The 21,610-nt window shown below is 40.8% G+C and overlaps 1 protein-coding gene across 3 annotated transcripts in view; it reads left to right on the forward strand.

Moving 5' to 3' along the window:
• The window catches only part of si:dkey-237i9.1 (SEC14-like protein 1), a 50,280-nt gene that overhangs the window by 11,774 nt on the left and 16,896 nt on the right, over window positions 1-21,610 (forward strand). For 2 of the 3 annotated variants that reach the window (XM_030747513.1, XM_030747599.1), the window contains exons 2-5: window positions 357-382; window positions 2,072-2,161; window positions 20,823-20,972; window positions 21,219-21,350. In XM_030747513.1, the coding sequence (XP_030603373.1) occupies window positions 377-382; window positions 2,072-2,161; window positions 20,823-20,972; window positions 21,219-21,350 (378 nt within the window). In that variant the 5' untranslated portion in view covers window positions 357-376. The remainder of the gene's footprint in view (window positions 1-356; window positions 383-2,071; window positions 2,162-20,822; window positions 20,973-21,218; window positions 21,351-21,610) is intronic. The other variant, XM_030747683.1, reaches the window with a different exon arrangement.

A 21,610-nucleotide genomic window follows, 5' to 3' on the forward strand; every position in this document is an offset into this window, starting at 1 on the left:
CCGCGGTCGCCGTGGCAAATACCGTAACCATCGAGACAGTACCGAAATCCCCATTTTTTACACTTCTAGTTTTAATATTTAAAGGTTTGTTGAAAATTAGAAAAACAAACAAACAAAACAACTGTGTGTGAGCTAAAACTGTTTTAATGGTGCAAACGATTCCTGTAAACAGATGACCAAAACAAGCCAAAACTGTCTGGAAAAACAAACCGTGAGAGGAATATGTTAAAAAAAAAAAAAAAAACACAGTGGGAAGTGATCAGATGGTCAGATCCTAAACTTCTCCCACAGTGTCACTGAAGTCTCTTAATTAGCACATACCGAAGTAATTGTCTTGTTTTGATGTGTCTTTGAAGCTGCAGACAGATCCTGAAGCATGACGGTAATTATGTGCTGTAGTAGCAATCGTTAAGACGTGGTGTTTAGAGAAGGGATACTGTGGCATCTGTATCCTGTGTGACCTGCGCTCGTTATTATTAGTCTGCCTGCCTTGATCCTTGTGTTGAGTAGTGCTGGGACGTTGGCTCACCCCCTCCTTGTAGACATATTCTTATGAAAGCATAGCAGGAGTTACAGACATGTAGCAGCACGCTGAGCAAAAACACATGAAGTCCAAGGGGCTGGTCTGTACTTGTGCAAAATTAACTGCAGTAAACAGATTTTCTTTTGGCTCTAACACCACTTGGTGTTTGGCCCATGCATTTGTCTTTTTAATTCAGGCTATTCGTAAGTTATTTTACTTACCCTCATGCTGATCCAGTCTCTGTATTAATGCTCTAGGTCAGGATAATCAAAATCAGTTTATGGGCAGCATACAGCCCAATTTTATCTTACATGTATCGGACAAATAAAACCACAGCACAATCTCTTTAGAAAAAAAAAAAGTCCCTCCAAATGTTTCACAAAGAAATACCTTCTAGTAATATCCACCTGGGTCAGATCCAACGATAAAAAAACAAACAAAGCAAAACTGAAACTATAAGCCCAAATGAAAGACCTCTTATCTCCCTCCCCTAAAAAGAAAAAAAAAGGCAGATATCAGAAGGTATTTGTTAAATCTATTTTCTCAGCAATCCTTTTGGACAACAGGCGATAAACAGCCTGAGCTGTTTAAATTCATGTGTAATGCTGCATTTAGTGGAAAAAAAATTGACAACTCCTTTGTGTTAAAATTGACAATTTTAACAAATCATCCACTGGGCCCAACTGGACCATTTGGTGGGCCACTTCTGGCCCCTGGGCTGCATATTTGACACACCACTGCTCTAGCTGTTTACATTACCTTGCAATTTTATCTTTAAATAGGCAGCATTTTTTTTTCTTGATTTAAAACAGGCATTTGTGGGTGCCTACACACATAACCAAGATTGGTCTGGATGTAGATAAGGAAAAATCTGTGTTACTTTATTTAACAGAAGTCTGCAGTTTTCCTGTTATTTTGGTAATTTTATATACAAAAAAGTATTTAACCATTAAAAAATAATAAAATATTTATCAGTCTTGGTGATTTTCCTTTGGAAGGAGTGCTGTCATGTGCAGTTTGACCCAAGCTACTGCAGCTGATGTTAGTGTAGTTATACCCCAGTAGTTTGCAGTGAGAAGCCATTGCAGTGGTACTGTTTTTGTCATAAATAAGCAGGAAATGCTGCACCCATTGATCAGTGAGATCCTTGGTCACGGCTCAGGAGAGTTCCCTTCTGCAGCCCATCTCTACACAAAGTTTCCTCCCTTTGGACTCTCTCTCTCCCTCTCTCTCTCACACTCTCTCACACACACACACACACACACACACACACACACACACACACACACACACACACACACACACACACACACACACACACACAGAACAGCACCTGGCCTCACTCGGCATCACTCCATCAGTCAGCCAAAACGCAGCTCTTCCTAATTGCACACCAAGCCTCTCGTTGAAGGGCCAGATGCAGCTATAATGCTGTAATTTTAGCACTTAGCAAGTGCTTATTCTGAAGAGTGACTCAGATACAGCCCTGCTTTCTTTCCCAAATGTCTGTAATCACTGCTGATTGATTTTGTTCTTATTTCTATTCAGATCGTCGGTGTTGCCGTAATCCCCATCATGGTGCAGAAATACCAGTCACCTGTGCGGGTCTACAAGCATCCCTTTGAGCTGGTGATGGCGGTAAGTGTCTTTACCTTTTAGTCGCAGTAAACCGTCTGTCCACATGAATATTGTATCAGGTAATGTGTCTAGTCAAACAGACTTGAAGTAGATTTAGTTAGTTGCCTGTATTGTGAACACTGATAACAGTCTAAAAGAAGCCAGTCATGAGCTGGAATGAAACTGCAGGATAACTAGGAGAGGACAGCCTCAGACCCCTTTCATCAAGTTTTTCTAGAAGTAGGCTTCTTCATTTTAAAGTAATCCTGCAGACAGAAAGACTGACAGATAAAAGGCACTAAAATGTGCCTACCACTCAGCTGTAGATTTGGCAGATAATTAGGTCAAATCACACTCTTGGGCGATGCAGCCTACTGAAACAGCTCACTCCCTCATGCTGCTTGTCATCTTGAGGTTTAAGCACTGTTCATTTGTTCAGTAAGATGTGGAACCACTGTGTGCACTCATTGGTGTCTGAATATTCAACAAGTTTGTGCTTCTATGTCAAAATGAAAGTTTCACTGCAGTATTGGTGGCAGTAGTCTGTTTGCAGCATAAAAAATTCACTGCCTTGCATTATTTTGTGTTTTTTTTTTTTTTTTTTTTTTTTTGTTGTTGTTTTTTGTACACTTGACCATGAGTGCCCGTGGTAAGTGCACAGACTGGATTTGCATGGTCCTTTCTTCTCTTTTTGCACTTCTTTAAATGGGTTTCTTAGAAGCGTTCCTAGTGCCATTTGTGTTCTCCAGCCCTCGGTTTTGCACTTGTTCTGTTACCCATTTTTGGCATCTAGCCTTCTGCACATATCCACTGATCTCTCCTTGCTAGAGAGCTGCAGGACAGGAGATTGGTGGATGTAAGTGTGTTCATAAGAAAACAGAAGTGACTAAACCCCTGTGGCGTAATGTCTCTTCCTGCTGTGGTGTCATGACAGTTCTGTTTCCGTGAGACAGTAACAGAATTGCTTTTTAGACCAAACCTCTGTCATTTGAGCGAGATCTGTTTTGTTTTTAAATAACGGTGGTTGAGAGAAGAAAGAGTCAAACTGCTCTGTAATCACAAGCCCGATGGATGCTTTGCTCAGCAGCGTTTTGACCTCAGCTGCTGCTTGTCAGTAATGTGGTATTAGTGCACGTCTGGAGGCTCTCGCTCTGATTATACAACCACCAGTTTCAGACGAACAGCTCTACTGTTCAGAAATGTGCATGTATTCCTCCATTATCTATTTAAATTCCTACAGGAAGTTAGTTTGTAGTTTCACCTCCGTCAGCAGTCTGTGATGTTCTGCAGGTGCAGTTTTCTTTAAATGGAAATCAGGCAAGAACCAGGATGCAGCAACATTAAATCTCCTTAGCACAGGCTGCATCGAGCAGCGGGCAAAGAGATGGCTATAAATAGATGACTGGTATCTACACCTGGTGGTACATATGTACAAAGAGAGAAACAGTAATAACAGTGAAGCTGACTTGCATGATTTGTGAGCTAGAAATGACTCATCTCGTGGCCTTTTTGAAGATGGGACAGAGCTAATGGAGTTCTGTCCCATCAGTTGGGTGTTTGTAAACTAGGGCAGCAACAGAAGGCAGAACTTCTTAGCTTTTAATTTTGTATTGTGACATTAGTATTCATGCACAATATGGTGTTAATAATGTGAGTTACTACTGGGGGGAAAATGCATATTTCAGTCAGTTTGAAGCTGAGTTTGGTGCATTTGGATTCTTTTTCCCCTCCTCGTGACTTTCTCTGCAGTGAATGTTTTTGCAGACACTGCAGATCAGACTTAATGGTGCGTCACAACACTTGCTGGCTCTTTTTTTTTTTTTTTTTTTTTTTTTTTATTGAAAACCCAGTGAAACCTCTCCTCACTTCCTCTATAGTAGGTCTGTCACCATTGCAGTATAGCTTTACAACAACAACATCCTGGGCTTGTGGGAAGCCAGCGTGAATACTGATAATGTGTACTTATGTAGTTTGACAACAGGTCAGTTTTTTTCTGTGTGAGGAGGGCTTTCATTTTTGGTTTCCACTGGGGTTTCACAGCTTACTGTGAAAGCCTGTTCTAACTGACGTTTGCTTCCATGCAGTCATTTCTTTGTAATGTGGAAAAAAAAAATGGGCCATATTATTGAACTTCAAACCGTTCATCAGGTTTATAATGTTTTCTGTATGTTCTGGACACAAACTGAAAGCTTTACCCAGCATTATACAGGGTATTTCCAAATAAGTACTACTGTAGTGACTGTGGTATTCATCCTTCCAGTTCCTTTTACCAGAGGCGTCTGAGGTATCCACCAGCAATAGCTTCTCCCTTTCGACTGATGGAGGATTTTATTTGACACTTTGCTTTGAGGAATTTGGTGCTTTCTCTCCACTTACTCTCTTGTTTGGATACTGTTGATGCTTTGAAAAAAACCCTTTGACTCATGAGGCTTAAAACTAAGGCTCCATGTTCCTCTCTGAAAGCCTTTCACTGCATTCCTTTTGTCAAGATGAAATGCAGCCTTTCTTCTCTCGACCCTGACGAGCCACTCGGCTCACCGACAGGTGCTATCAGCGCTCCCAACCTCTAGCTAACACTGCTGTGGCTTCAGTGTGTTGTTACATAAGTCAGGCTTGACTCTCAGATGCCCTTGAGCTGTTTTTGTTCTGCAGCATTTGCTGCACCTCCTTTTGAACATGTATTCTCAGAGTTGATGGCTTTTAGACATTCCTCTCAACTTGGCGGTTGAAAGTCAAGTCTGTGTATCAAGTAAAAACTATTTAACAAGAAAAAGAATTTTAAACATCACTGGATTTATTTTTAAGAGTATAATTATTGATTGATGCTATGGATGATCCTGTCAAATAATTTACTGGTCGATTAAATGGAAGAAGAAGAAGAAAAAAGACTAGTCAGCAAGTCTAAGAGTAAGTAAGCACTCAGAAAACAGTCAGCATTGACCACAAGCTGTTAGGACCTCATTTTGCATTGATTCTTTAGGTATCTTGGGATGGCTGCTTAACATCTAATCCCAGGAAGGTGCGTGTTTTTGTCAATTTTTTATTTCCTTCAAATCACACTGGGAGCGCTTCAAGTGTGGAGCATCTAGTCTCTGTGCAGTTACCTCTTGCTTGTCTCACTCGCTCTGTGCAAACAAAACAAAACAAAAAAAGTACCTGTCACTAGGTTAAGCAGCTTCTGGAACACATCTAAACTCACTGCAGTATGTCTGGAATTGCAAGCATCCCTGCAGCTTTAAACGCCCGTCTGCTTTCTATCAAAATGTGACAATAAATCGAAAGACAGTCACTTGAATGCAAACAGTTGAGGGAATATTGTGTATTGTAGAGTCGTGTTATCTATTTTGATTTGTTTTGTTGGCACTGTGAAGCACATTGCATTAAAATTGCAACGGTTATCAAGGATTATTCGAATAACTTGTCATAACTAGACCTGGCATGTAATTAAAGCTTCAGCTGTAATCTCCTGCCAAGTGATTTATGATAAGAATTTGTGTGTCACTGGTGAGGCATGTTTAGTATGTGTCCTAATAAAGGACATTGACCTTATTTTGTAGGTAGCTTGTGCCTCTTTTCCACTAGTACCTCCTCGATTTGACTCAGCTCAACTCAGCTCTACCTCGGTTTTGTTCATTTTACAATACAGTTGAGTACCGCCTCAGCATGGCGGCCCGAAAGTCCAGTGACATCATTTGTATGCGACACAAACAGTCGCTCCATCTAGCCTCCCCTGGTTTCTGTCCTCACCCACCAAGCATGGAAACATCTGTGTTGGTTAGTTTGTAGCCGTTGCCGGGTTTCAAAAATGACGGGTTTGATTCTTGTGAATGACTCGCTCTCATGAATCATTTAGCGACTTCGCTCCCTGGCCAATCAGTGGTATGCATTCTGTTGACATCACATTTCAGTTTGACTCAGCCTCCTTGGAACCCCTGCTGAGTAGTTACTTAATAAGTATCTGGTACCAGATACTACCACCTAATGGAAAACCCTAAAAGTTGAGCCGAGCAGGTATTAGTGGAAAAGCAGCAGTGGTCATAAACCCGCTTGTAAATCTGAAAGCTCAGCCTGTCGGTGGCTTTGTACCAGCAACAGCTGACTGGGTTTGTTTGAGTAGCCCAAAAGCACACAAACATTAGTATCGACCTTGATAACCTCATCGCTCCAAAGTTGGCCAGTTTCTCTATCACTAAAGCAAGGAAATGTATCTATCTCTTTTTATATAAATAAAAAATTTATTTCCCTCGGCCACAGCACCCCCTCGGTTCTCTCTCCGCATCTCAATAACAGGAAACGTGGTCGTGGCTTCTGTTATCGTAGCAGTCCAGTTTCAGAGCCTGTAGTCGATCCTCGGGGAGCCACAGAGGAATGTCAAAAACACAACACAATACACCCCTTGCTGTTGTTTTATGCCTGTGGGGACGGTTGTTTCTAGAACACGTCCACAGATGAAGAATGACTTCAGCAGCCACGGGAGAAATAAAAATCTGGCTGACCCTGGAATTGTTATTATCTAGTAACTCCATGCTGTCATAGTTGAGCTTAAGAGACAATAACTATCGCTGAAGTCCCTCAGCTCCCAGATTAATGCTCATGCTACAGAGGGAGAGAGGGTATTAAGTGAATCAAAGCCCTTCGTTAGCCTAACCTGCTCCATGGAAACGTATGTGTCTGTGGCTAATCCACAAGGACAAAGCGCTCTGGTCCTGTGCTCCCATCCCAGCAGATTTTCTGTGGCGTAAAATAACAGGATGTACCATGTTAGTGCAATACCTACTGGAATTGCAGGCAACAACAACAACAGGGGACGTTTCCTTCTAAGTGACTGAACTCTCCTCATCAGCGAGTGCAACAAAACTGATACAGTATGCTTTACATAAATGTTTTCATGGTGAGTGAGCTTAAGAATGAAACCGGATTGTCTTGAGAAAATTTGTAATGCTAAAAGTGACTTGTAAATGCATTAGAGAGTTAAGTAAACAGACAATACAAATTACAAGGAATGTGCTGAGAGGAAATTGAGCAGGACAAACTTTTAGGTCTAAAAGGAAATGCCACAAGGGGAGGGGGGGGGTCAAAGTGAAAAGCGAGTGGCCCTGTCTGTGTTAAGAACTTATCAGGCTAAACTTGAGCTGAAAATACAGTCACCTCTGGGCTACAGCAGCGTGACTTCGGATTCTAAGTGTCTTCCTCTCTGTGGGACGCATATAGTTGGTTTACCCTTCAACTCAAGCTTGAGTGTACGTCTCACACTTTTTTCACACTGTTACACACAACACAAAGGTACACTGGAACCTGCTGTTCGCTGTGTGTGAAGCTGTTACCTAATGTTCCTTAATGAGGTCCTTGCTGTTTGTTTGACCAGCAGAAAAACCCACATGACATTTGAACAGAAACCTACTTAATGAAATGAGTATCCCCCTCACCTGCAGTGCTGAGCGGCGTGACCACAATTTTCTGCCGTGTTTTATATAATTTTTTTCTTTTTTTAATGCACACTCGGGCCTTTTAGTGGCTCATTCTTAAGATAAGAAATCCCTTCATTAGTCCCACAATGGAGAAATTTCAAATGTCAGTTTCTTATGGCAGACTTAAACATTTGAATCTAATCATAAAAGAGAAGCAAGACTTTATTGTACTAAAACCACACTACCTCAACAATAAGTCCACTCCCTGGCTGCCTGTTCTGGTTTTAGGTTAGATATAAAGCTTAAAGTACTGCGTTGAATCCTTGCTGTAGTTGATTATGTTGTCTTTTGCATTTATACCATGCACTGCTGTGTCTACATTAACGAGCTGTTCATGTCGGACTTTGGGGGCTTAATCAACAGTTACTCTTACTGAAACACAGGAAGGAGAGGAGACATCAGAGCTGACTAAGCAATTGCGCCTTTATAGATCCTGTTAAATTTTATTTCATGAAAATTTTATCCCTGTGTTGATCTGTGTAATTTTTTTTTTTTACGTGTGTTACGAAACAGACCTGACACGGTTGTTGTAGTTACATTTCTGGGAAGGTGCTTGTCGGTGTAGATGTATCACAGTATTATAAATCCATCATAATGCCACTTTTACTTACTTAGGTCATCTTATGGCTTATTTGCCTCAGTATTCTTGTATAGATTCATAGAGATGGGAAGTGCAGCTTAAGATTTATCCTTTATTCGTTTCCTTCACCACACTATGGGGTGTTGGGGAGTTGAATATTCTGGTGGTAAATAATAAAGTACATTCATGGCTCCATTTACCTGTATAGAGAGATTTGAAAATTCTTATCATTCAATAAATCATGACCAGTGCCCAGCACTGCAGTGTTTTATTTCATTTATTTTTTTAATATATATTTTGTGCCCTCAATGGTTCATTCTGAGCCTGAAAAACCTGACTAGCTCCTTGCATCCCTGGCTGTGTGCCAGCTGAATACATATTAGCTTTCCTTTTCAGTGTCACGCATTCTTGCTTCGCTTTCTTCTCGTCATTCCTCCTTTTGCTATTGGTTTGTGTTTTCTCTAGGGCCTTTCTCAAAAACTGGTTCATAAAACGTGCCAACGGGGCACATGAGATGAGCTTTCCAACCGCGGATGGGAAATATTTCAGGCAGTCTGACCTTCCATCATGCAAAGTGGTAATAAGAACATTTTATTCAAGGATGTAGATGTGTCCAGTGATGGTTACATAACAGCATCAAACTCCACATATTCAAGATAACAGGGCTCATGTGTCTCATGCTGCAAAGTGTGAACAGAGGAGCTGTTGTTAATGAAATGTGATAGCCTTAATTTACTGCAAACAGGTGACTTATTCTGTGAGCATCTTGTTTGTCCTCACAGTCTAGATGTAGGTCATCCCCAGCACGTTTTTCCAAATGTACACTTGCCAACACACTGCTTTGCGAGCGCTTGCTTCCTCGCTAATGTTTCTAAACTTGGCTCATCCTGCTGTCCTCCTTCTCTCTGTTTGGCCTGGCTTGGTGCAGACCAGCCCTGCCAGGGTGATGTCCTGTCCTACCAATGCCTGACCCACTTATGGTCAGGTCTGGATAAAGGATTTTACAGCCCAATTCTCTGGTGCAGAAGCATCCCGAGCTTCAGTCTATTGTTTTAATCCCCTGTTTGAGCCATTGGCTTGTCTGTGACTTGTATCATTTAGTAGTCTCACGTGTAAAGGCATCTACATATATAATCGATAAAGATCTTCCTTCATGTCATGCTTTAACAGAGGAATCAGGTCATTTTATTAATTCATTTTTTTGTTTATTTTTTTCTTTTTTTTCTGTCACATGGCATATTTCTGTTGAAAATGAGAGCACAGTTAATTCATTCATGCAGGCAATTTAGACAGACCGCCTCCAGGGAGATGGATCAAAATGGAATTTAGCCTGCTCTAGTGAAATGGTTCCTTATTGAGCTATTTAAAAATGCTTTTATCACCAGCTTTTCCCAGCATTGCTCCTCTGATTCAGTATTTCAGTCCCCCTTCTGCAGTGTGTAATTCACTGACTCGACTAGATGATGTTTGCAAGAACAACAAAGAGTTATGGCCTGCGTTGGGCAGAGGCTCTCATTGTCCAGCGTGCTGCTTCAAACAAGCCTTAATTGAAGACTGTACAGGCATCACCATGTGACTCTGGGAGCCTATAAGAAAGCTCCGCAGCTGATTTCATTCACTGATCATCAAGACACTCATTCACCCTCTTGCTTGCTGCAAGGGCGAGATGCCGCCCCTATGGCTTCCCTCCCCCACCCTGCTCCCCTCTGTTAGATGAACGCGTACACTCATACTCTTATACAATGACCCTTTTGCATGTTTAAAATGCAGTCATCCTACAGTACGGCCGTGGATTGTGAGTCAGATCTGTGCAGCAGCTATGCGACATTAAGCAGTACATGTACAGTATATTATGACAATTTTAGTATGTATGCATATGCTCACTGCTTCATTTTTTTTCCTCCTCAGTGGAAATAAAGATAAAGAAAACAATCCACTAAGTGCCTTCCTGTGCCCTTTAGCTTTCTTTACATCTACTGCAGTTATTTCAGCCTCGTGTAAAATAAATCAGTGATCGTCCTGCAGCATTTACAGAAATCGTCTAATAAAGTGTTCATTTGAATCTTGGAACCATGATAGCAGAATGAGCAATGGTGTCGATGAACATGTTGTGCCAGCACTTCTTTTATTTACTGTAAACTGGGACGTTAATAATGCTCCAGTTTCCTGTCACCCAGTGGCCGTGAGGATTTCTCATAAGCCTCTGTGCAGTGCTTTGTACTTCCGATAGTCAAATGTGAGCGTGTCTGCACAGGTATGGGCAGAAATCGTCATCTTCTCATTTATGATTTCAGAATCAGCTGCTTATACAAGCATTATTCGTGGGAAACGGCATCATGCATAATGTAATACATGCTGGAGCCCATTTCCCATCTAGGGCTTAGTGATTTAATAGAAAATTTAATTTCAGTTGAAGTTGGATTCCAGTAATTATGAAACTGAAACCATTCAACCAAAACAATTATGCTTTTGCAATTTGTTGTTGTGTGTTTTTTGTTTGTTTGTTTTTATAAACCCCACCCCCTCTTTTTTTTTTTTTAACGCGGCGTGGTGTTGATCCTTCTAAAAGCTCACTTGCCGTTTAGTTCTGCTCGAGCCAAGACGCTGAGAGTGCCTTCAGTCAACAATCTGGAGGAAGTAAAACTTGTATAAGCTTTTTATTGTTAAAGCTGTGGAAGGATTAACAGATGGGATTACATTTTGATTAATTGATATAACAAAGAGTCTTTGTAAAGTGATTTCACAATTTGGGAACATAATTGTTTCAGCACTTTTTGTTTCTCCATGAGCTGACACCGTTAAAGCTTGTTTGACAGATTTGTCTCAGTAAGCCTTACATAAGCAAAATATGCATGTGGCTGAGCTTTTCTTATTTTATTTTATTTTTTTTCTGTGATGACTTTTTGATTGCAGACATATGGCCGTCTGCTGATTTCTTTTTCCCTGGTGCACACATTTTACAAGCCATGCATGCACAGCATAACACTACAGTTTAGCATATTATTCAGGCCAGCAAAAATTTAGGAGCTTTATGTAAGGTCTTTGTACTTGGCAGATTTCCTCTCCTCTCTCCAAGTTGGTAGTTCCAGGCGGTTCTGCCATTACAATGCATGCAGTGAGATCACTGCAAGGAGAGAAGTGGGTGGTATGGCATGCACGGACCAAAGGCTCTATTGTCTTTTCAATCAACCGCTTGTTTTTGCTCTTGTCCTTCATAAAACTACACCTAGGCTGAGAGGCTTTTGACCTGGCAATGAAATAATAATTAAAAAAAATCATCATCATAATTGTTATATTGTGCCATAATTACCCATTTAGATTGCCACACTTTCATTTTTTCCATTTAAGAATGTCATCTAGCAGTTCCTTGGGAGTATTAGTGCACAGCACCCTGTAGGTGACTGGTTTGAAGCTGTTAAACTGGTTGGCTTAGCATTGGAGAATGGGCTCATGGAAGGTCCTGATAAACTGCAAGATATTTTTCCAAGAGTGCTTTTACTTACTTGGTCTCACACAAATGGCTCCCTATTCAAATGTTCCATCTGTACATATTCATTCAAAGGGTAACGTGAGTCATATTTAAACCATTCTCACTGAAAGCCTTCCTCAACCAAACTGGTTTGGGCCTGAAAAACTGGTGAGGACAATCCTGGTTAAAGGCTTAACTAGATTTAAAAAAAATAAATAAAAAGTTGGTCCTTGAGTAAAGTTTCAGAGCCGCAGAGGATAATATATTTTTTTTTGCTTTTTTTTAATGCACTTCAGTTATTCTTTAATTTAGGGTTCAAATATATTGCTTTGTGTTTGTTAAAATACCTGATTTTCTTGGGCTGTGCTATGGAAACAGCTGATATCATTGTTTTAAATAAAGCTTTTAGATTGAGAAGTTTTAGGTTAAATCTGCACGAGTACTTACTCATTTTAAATCGACATATGCTAACACCTGAATATCACTGATGTGCTTGCCTTCTGTGCTTGTAAGCAGTAGTATTGACAAAATGAGGAATTTAATGGCTAATGTCGGGATGGGGGCATGGCAAATCGGGGAAGAGGCACACTTATGAGACCCCATCAGGTGACAAACATGGGTGTCGTTGTTTTCTGTAGTCTCAGACCAGACTAAAACCTAAATCCTGGAAGTTTTAAACCAAGTGTCAGAAATGCTTCCAAAAATCCTCCTTTTGGGTCCAAATTATGGTAGATTTTAGGTGTACACACATCAAAGGTTTGAAAGTAAAGATGTGACTGGGCTGATGCTATTCACAAAATCTTCAGAGATCATTAAAATCATGGTCTCTGAATCTAAAGTGAATCTAAATTCCAATCAGAGCCTAGGCTTTTTTTTGGGGGGGGGGGGCTTTGTGTAGCTGGATGTTTCTGAGGAAACTCAAAGATTTGTCTGAAAAGGAAACAAAATCAAAAGAGAGCTTGAAGTAACGGTTTCTCACCCCGGATTTACTATTAAACCAATATGATTCTTCTGTCTTCTTTCTCTAGTATCTGGATTTACACCCTAATCTGTTGAATGTAAAATATTTATCCTACACAATGATATCTAAATATATTTAACAATGGTTTGCATTTTTCAAGCCTTCCATTTGTTTTTTGTCAGATAGAATGAAACCTACAATTTTTAGGCTCCCTCCTCCACAACTTTCCTCTTCCTCTCCCTCTGTCCTTGGTAATGACCTAGTTTAAGTTTATAGCTTTGCTCTCTGAAGTAAAAGCTGGGTTTTTTTCCTTCTCCATTTTCCATTCTTTATACCTTATTCTCTGTTTACTTGACTTGTGCGTCAGGACCATTATTTTCAGAGGTGGGTTGTGGGTCGGGGAAAATCTTGTCTCATGAATGAACGTGACGTTATCTGTCATTTGGCAGCGCTGGCATTGTGCTAGTGCACAATAATAGCCTCAACTGTGACACTAATCTGCAGGCCTAATAGTCTTCATTCAAATGGTTTTGCGGCCCCGATTGTCCAATAAACAGCATCCTCTTTGCAAGGAGCGACAAAAACAGCCCAGCCAGCCCAGTGAAATATGCATGTGGTGGACAATGCCAAAGAAAGGTAAAAACACGGGACTGGACTGTCCACTGCTACATAATGGCGTCTATAACGGGTCAAGGCCCCGGATAGCCTGAAGTGGTGGGAGGGAACTCCTAATGATTTCTGCCACCAAATACAGGCTAACTGACGTCACACCCCTGCCAGCGGCCCTCACTCAAAGCCAGGTTTTGTTTTTCTTACGTCAAGGGTGGTTGTTGTGCAATATGTATTGGGTCTTTTAAGAGGGTTAGGGTTAGGGTTACACCTTTTGAGTTAGGCCTCATTATGAGCATGACTTAAATACACTGAAATGAGAGAAGTACAACTGTGTAAGTCATCTGAGCTCAGAAGGAAAAAAGCCACAGTTTACTGAGTGTACACTTGAATGACCCTGTGAATAAAACATTCAAGTGGCTCTTGTGAATTTCCTCTGAGGCGACGCAGCCAGATTAACTGCTGTATGTCAGCTTTTGTGTGCAATTTGCTGGTTTTTGACATTGTCTCTAAGCTGTCCTCATCAAGTATCTTTATCTTAATAATGCCCCCCACCCAACCAAAAATGTTCCCATTTTTCCAGACAGCTGATTTAAAAATAGCTGAGTTTGACCCTTGGGCAACTGTCATCTCTATTACACAACCATTTTCATAAGCTCCAGAGATGTGACACTGCTGCCGAGGAAGCTGGAAGTGTTCTCTGATTAGCGTTAGTCCCCAGAGACCTGCAGGCCAAGCATTTTCGACTTAGCCTTTAGCAGATTGACCCTACTGTCTTTTAGGATCGACAAGGTGCCATTTTTATCTAAGATGCAGCGCACCCAAGAAGTGGGATTAAGCCATGTGAAGTCTGGCAGCCAAAGGAGAATGGTGTTGACCAAAAAGTGGTCCCTGAATCCTGAAAGCTGTGTTTAACCTGATGCACTAAAACATTTAATGGGAACTGAGCTCATGCCTGCTGACACCTGTGTAAGTAGCTAGAAACATTGCATTAGAGCTGTAACAACAGATTAGCCAGCGGGTGACTCTGTTGCTTACTTTTCATCCAATTCAATATAATTTTTTTTTTTTTTTTTAAATGTTGTAGCTAACGACATGACTCAATACCATCATGGTCTACGCTGCATTTTCACTTCAGCTGGCAGATAAAGTGATATTGACCACTGAACACTGATATTTTGGTACTAAATGTTCCCAGCCGGTTGGTGGTTGATGCTAACTCACACAGGGTTCCTGCTAGAAAATTTGTTTGGCTCAGCTGCTTTTATTATGTGGGGTCGAGGGATTTAACATAGCACTATCCTTCTGCTGTAATGCAGAGACTGAACAGCAGATCTGTGGAGGTAAAGATCTCACTGCTGATAAGAGCAGAGTCTTCTTTCTGGTCTGAATGGAGCTGAAAAGTATATCTTAAAAAATGTTCAAGAACCATGTGACCTAGGAGGTTCAAATTCACACAATAGATGCATCTGCTAAAAATCTTGGATAAGTCCAAATCAACCTTGACCTCAAGGTTAGAGGTCAAGGTTTATGAAAATCTTGTGAACGTGATAACTGGAGAAAGATGTCAGCTGGGATTTTCAAATTGATTCCAAATCTACTTAAAAAAAAAGAAAAATATCTCAGATGATTTAGTTCTTACCACAATAATGTCAATCAGAGAAAGTGATGGTATTCTCAGAGGTTTATATTTATTGTGTTTTTATTTTTTTTCTTATACCTGGTCCTTACTCAACCATTTGCTTTTGAATTAATGTGATGAATAAAATCACTGAGGCTCATATGCACTCCGTTAAGGTCTGCTGAGACCTGATATTATGTGTCGAGGAACTGGTGCTTTCAGGGGATTCGCGCTTTCAGGGTGAGGGGGAGCACTGATGGCTGACTCAGATAAAAGAAAAAGCCAATTAAAAAAAAAAAAAGGCAAATTAATCAGCCAGTTAACTACTTGAGACTTCTTTCCTGAATTTGTTTGGATTGTATTTGCAGCTATATTTAAGTTTGTTTTCTGTATCCCACTACGAAAGGCTGGATAATAGCTGGGCTGCCTGCCAGAACTACTATTTTCTTGCCTGATATTACATTACACACACACACACACACACACACACACACACACACACACACACACACACACACACACACACACACACACACACACACTATGTGGCCCTTTGTAGTATTAAAGTGGATGTGTGCCCCCTCAGAACTCATAGGTTTCCTGAATCTCCCTTCCTGAGCAGGACTGGCTTTATTTTCCAGATTTGTGCCCTAATCAACGTTGCTGTTTTTCTCCAGCAGAGAAACTGTTTTGTGTGTCTGCAGGAAGGATGTAGGTAACAGCGTATTGTTATAATTTTCTCTCATTCAGCCCTGGAAAGAACAAACTCTCCAGCCAAATTCCAGGAACCATTACTCAGGGTTTGGCCGGTTGAGGTGTGTCTGAATCCCTTGACCATGGAGGCTGGGGGGTGGTGTCCCTTAAACTCTTTATTTAAAATGCCCACAGTCTGGAAACTAGGAAACCTTTTGTACTGTTGTTGTGTGTTCCAGGAAAGAGTATTGGCAAAGGACAAATGAATATTTACAGCGGTGGAGTTTGGTTACCATGTATGTTTACGCTGATGTGTCATCAGTGCCTGCTTCTTATTCCAGTGACTCAATAGAGGGCGGGCAAATGTTTGTGATGTACTGGCTGGTTCGTGAGCTTACAGAGAATTTCTGGGTTTGGATTTCATGCATTGCAGGTGTCAGTTTTTATTAAACACGCCTGGTGGTGATTGATATACATTACCCGTTTTAATACGGTCAACAGCAACTTCTCGGAAAGCCTGTTTATCTTTCGGTCATCAGCGTCCTTTTCTCCGTAACATTGGCCCAGGAAAAGAATATGTCTGAAATGGGGGAAATAAGCTGTTTTAGCTCCCTTTACGCTCCCTTTAAGCCTTTTTTTTTTTTGAACAGCAGGTGGGTGGGATTCTGCAATCCTTCAGTGGCAGCATACAGAGTCAAGAGCAGGAAAAAAAATCCCACAGAAACCAAGCTTCTGGAGCAGTCTGAAGCCCAGTCTTTTGTCTCAGGAATTACTTGTACATATGCTGACACCACTTTAACTAAAACGTTAACTATGTTTAATCTGAGCATCCACTGTTAGAACAGCATGACAAAAATATTAAAGCATAATCGGTCCCCTTTTAATGGAATAAAATGTGCCAAATTATTTGTCAGCATTTGATTGTAGTTCAATATAGACCCAAGTAATTATCAGGATAAATTTGAATGTTTACTCAGTGCTGTCATGCTTGCATTTAGCTGTCATTTGAGTCATGCGTGCAGAGCCATTCATAACATGGTGCATCATTGAAAAAGGTATTTCTGCACGGCATTAAAGGAGGTTTTAGATCCTATTAGTGGTGTGTTGGCACATCCCAGATGAGTTGTAGTGTTTGATGACTTAAAGCAAGGGTTCTCCTGCTTAGAAGAGGTTTTGGCTCAAAAGACAGTCCCCAAAGGAAGTGTAATAAAATATTTTAAACCAGTTCTTTTTAAAGTTTACTAACCAAAAATAATAAAGATATGTAAACTGCATTTAAGTACAGTAACACACACATAACCCCTGTTAAAGTTAAACACCAATTGAAATGTTGGACAGAATATTAATGGTGGTATAATTTTTCAGTTATTGGAGTTTATTCCCATCATTAGCTACACACACACACACACACACACACACACACACACACACACACACACACACACACACACACACACACACACTTTTTAGCTTCAATCCTGCATTTCATTTTTTTGGTAAATCGTTAATGTTTTGTGTCGCTAGGTTGCACCACAATCTCTAAAATAGTGATTCCATAATGGTGTACCTTGAGGCAAATGTAACTTGTGATTTTTGCATCAGCCACACATTATTATAACTGCACACAAAAGTGAATTAACTGTCAGTAGTTGGATCACTTTCTTAACCTGGATGCAGCCAGACTGCTGGATCGTGTGAAAGTGTGAGATGGAGCTACGTGCTAGCCGAGTAGCAACATTCTTACACATAGACGGTATAAAGATGGATGTACAGCAGCTGTCATAATATAAACCACTGGTTGGTGTCTATATGAAGCCTTCATGTTTGCAGTCGCCGTCTCGGTGTTTTGAAACCAGACTTGATGAATCTGAATTGAAGGGTGGATCTGACTGAAACCGAAGACACTGTACACTCATTGGTTGACGACTTGTGATTGGCCAGGGAAATGTTTACTGAGGTCACAGGGCAATGTGACCTCAGTAAACATTCTAGTTTGATCTAGTTTGTCTCCACTTTTTTAGCCATGGAAACTATGACACCCCACCCCCCGCACTTTTTTTTTTTTTTTTTTGCGCTTCTATGCTTTCATGTAATATCCAGATGCTGGTCTGATTCAGGATGTCAGATAATTATTTTTTTGTATGTGTGGCTTGAATGTTCATTGGGGTGCCTTGAATGAAGGAAAAATCCCCTGAGCTAGTCAGAAGGCAAAAAAAAAAACCCTTTTCAGGAATAACCTGGTATCATGACCTTTTTGTTTCCTGTTTTGTACCAGTGTAACAGTGTGGCTATTTTGGGAGCACAAGAGGCAGTTAAAAGGTTTATTTTTTTTCATGAAGTGAAGGCTCTGAAGAAGGATGTTTTTGTTCCTCTTCTTGGTTTGCTGTATCATGTAAACCCATACAGTATGTAAGCCTTTTGTTGGAGTGAAACCTGGTGCTGTTTTTGAAGACATGACATTTGTGGCTGACTTTGTTGTTGATGTGTGGGTGTCTCTCTTTTTTCTTTTTCTTTTTTTTTTTTCTTTTTTTAAAGGGATGAAATTGATGTTTACAGTCAGTGCTGTTGTGCTGACAGCAGGACAAAAACCAAACGCCCAGTGTTCCAGAGCATCGGGGCTGAAAAACAGAGCTCAGCATTCATGCAGTCAGTGGACGGTGGGCAGCTCCTCACAGGAATGCCAGGAGCTCCTGAACACCACTGACTGCCTCCTCCAACTGTTACTCAGCATACTAAACATTCCAAACCTTCTCTTTTGTGTTGAAAAGACAGACATTTAAAAGTTACTTTGACAAGCAAAATAGGTCCACGATGTAAGAATGTAAAACTTAAGCTTTAAATTAATCAAAGCTCATTTCACACCAGTCTGCTGTTCTCATGGTTTTCAAAGGCGCTCGGGGATACTGGTTGTCCTTTTGCTCCACAACATAAAGCTCCTTTTGTCAGAGGGATTCAGCTGACACAAACTCCACCAACCCAAAAAGTCTTGTGAGCAGCAGTTGTTCTTCCAGTTCATCTTGTGAAGTCGTTCTGCCGACTTAAATTTCGCTGCACACTGGGATATTTTCAAACATGTGTTCCTTGTTTTTTTCCTGATGAAATGGTAAACATGCAGCTGACAGGATCGCATTCCCGACATTGTTTTTTTCCTTTCTATCTTTCCTTCCTTATTTTCTTCTTTTGTGCACTTGACTCATAGATGAATGCTTCATTCATATTTTAGGGAGTTTCAGGATAGAATTTCACACAAGCTATAACAAAACAGGAAGTGCCCTGTTGGTAGAATACGTGACAAGGGCGTTTCAGATCGGCTCAATGTTATGATAAACTTGGACCGTTTCCAGCACAAATTATCAGGAACATCACTGTTGTTGATGACTCTTTATAACTCGTGGACCTGCCTTTCTGGTCTTCTGTTTGGACTTGCCACTTGCGCAGCCGCGCTAATCAGATCCAAGATGGATGAATGTTGACGATAGAAAATTAAGTAATGTTGCTGCACTCGGTGCCAGCAGACCCAGTTGGATAATAGCTGGCTTGCCTCTGCAGTAGAGATGAATTTGCGTGTGTTTTGCATTAAGAAGTAAACACATTTTGGGGCCACAGTGTTGCTCTCAAGCACACAGACTACTATTGTGTCTTGAGCCCTTTGTTGTAAAACGATTAAAAAGCGCTTCAGTTGATGCGGTGCCTCTCTCTGCGGTGGCTCAGCTCAAGTGGGAAGTTTGGAAGTGCACAAAGGTGAAGGAGATTTTGTTTGGCCTCTCACTTGTTTGCTCCACCTGACCCACCCATTTAAATTCCTCCCTTTCAGAATACGTGTGGTGTTTTCTAATGGAGTTTATGTAAGCTGGCCAGTCCCATTGTAGCAGAAGTTTTCCCGAGACTTCCATTCTTAAGGGAAACAAACATCAGTGCCTTTCTCTGATTAAATACTGTTAAATATTTCCTATTAAGTTGATAATATTCAGCACTGTTTGGTGGGGAAAAATGATCTGAAGGTAAGACTAGCTTCTTTAACCTCCTGAGACCCTGCGTCCACATATGGGGACATTACATTTTGGCTTTGCTGCACCTTATACTTCATTGTGCTCAAGAGTATTTTATACTTTGTCATGTTGTTTTTGTTGTGTTATGCTATAAAATAATCCCAGTGTCCATATCTGAGGACATCTTTTTTTTTCTCACAAAACATGTAACAAAATACAACTTCCTGTTCAAAGAGGAAGCTTAGTTTATAGACATATCAGGTCCATCTAATCACAAATATCTAGGAGAAACTGAAAATGCATCGCAAACAGGAGCTCGGGTCTCAGGAGGTTAAGACAACATACAATGTTGAGCGCTGTCATTGAATTTTTATCACGTTGAGAGATGATGATGGAGTTACCAAAACCTTAATCTCTGTAAACTGGCATCTGCATACAAATGTACCAAATCTGTAGGTGAGAGATAAGAGTTTTGGTACTGTGAGGTTCCAGGTTTCTGTTCGTAGTCTAGCTTCTGTTGACCAATCATGTCTAGACGTCCGAGACCAGCAGAGGAAAAATCGAAAATTGGCGATTGTCCCCGGAGTCTGCGTCAGCAGACAACTTCTTTCAGCAGAATTATCATTGAAACCTAAAAATGTTTGCAGCTTAAAAGCTCCTGCATTGACAGACTGTTCCTTTCTATCTTGTCTATCTCTTATCCTATCTTGTCTTCTATCTTTTCTATATGTATCTCTCTCCTCTCTTCTCTCTGTCTCTCTATCTATATGTCTTCTATGTCTCTCTCTCGTCTCTCTCTCTGTCTTTATCTCTCTGTCTTCTCTCTCTGTATATATGTCTCTCTTCTCTGTCTCTCGATCTCCTCTCTGTCTTATAAATCCGCTCTCTGCTATCTCTCTATCTATATATTCTCTCTCTCTGTCTCTCTATTCTCTCTGTCTATCTATATCTGTATCTATCTCTTTCTCTATCTGTTCTCTCTCTGTCTCTCTATCTCTGTCTCATCATCTCTGTCTCTCCGTCGTCTAATATATGTCATCTCTGTCTGTCTCTCTCTCTGTCTCTCTCTGTCTGTCTCTCTCTCTTCTCTCTCTCTCTCGTATCTATTCCTCTCTCTCTATCTGTATATATCTCTTTCTCTCTCTCTGTCTCTCTCTCTCCTCTCTCTCTCCTCTGTCTCTTTCTCTTTCTCTCTCTCTGTCTCTCTCTCTCTCTCTCTCTGTCTCTCTCTCTCTGTCTCTCTCTGTCTCTCTCTGTCTCTCTCTCTGTCTCTGTCTCTGTCTCTCTCTCAGGCTTATGAGCGCCGTTTCCCCACATGTCACCTCATCCCCATGTTTGTGGCGAGTGACATCGTAAATGAGGAGACCAGCGAGGATGGTTCCACCCAGAAGATTGAGCGCCGCTGTGCCCTGGATGTGGATGCCCCACGCCTTCTCAAAAGGGTTTGTTGTACTGTTGTGGGCGTCATAAGTATAGCTTTAATGCTTTACTAATGACTTTTAGTAAACTCGTAATATTGTTTTGAGAACGATATATTTCAATAGTAGATGTAATTCTTTTGTTTTAGAGAATGTATTAACTAATAAAACTGTTGTTGTATGGATAGTTTGTTTAGCTATAACCTTAATTTCAGTGTTGGTGTTTCCTGTCAGCTGCATTTATAACACATGCTGTTTTGCGGTTTGCAGATTGCAGGTGTAGACTACGTCTACTTCATCCAGAAAAACACGCTGAACCGAAAGGAGAGGACTCTGCACATTGAGTCCCATAATGAGACCTTCTCCAACAGGGTCGTCGTCCATGAGACATGCTGCTATTCGGTATGTAGCATACTAGCATGCACATTTTTACCTCCGCCAAGGAGGTTATGTTTTCGGTCGCGTTGGTTTGTTTGTCTGTTTGTCAGCAGGATTACTCCAAAAGTTATGAACAGAGTGGAGTGGTTGGAAATGACAAGAGGAAGAAGTGATTAAATTTTGGCGGTGATCCAAGTCACGATCTGGATCCAGGAATTTTTTTTAAGGATTCTTCACTATTGCGGGATAGGGGGATTTTAATAATTTAGCTTCTAACTCTGAAA

This window comes from Archocentrus centrarchus, chromosome 1, assembly GCF_007364275.1.
Source record: "Archocentrus centrarchus isolate MPI-CPG fArcCen1 chromosome 1, fArcCen1, whole genome shotgun sequence".
NCBI lineage: Eukaryota > Metazoa > Chordata > Actinopteri > Cichliformes > Cichlidae > Archocentrus > Archocentrus centrarchus.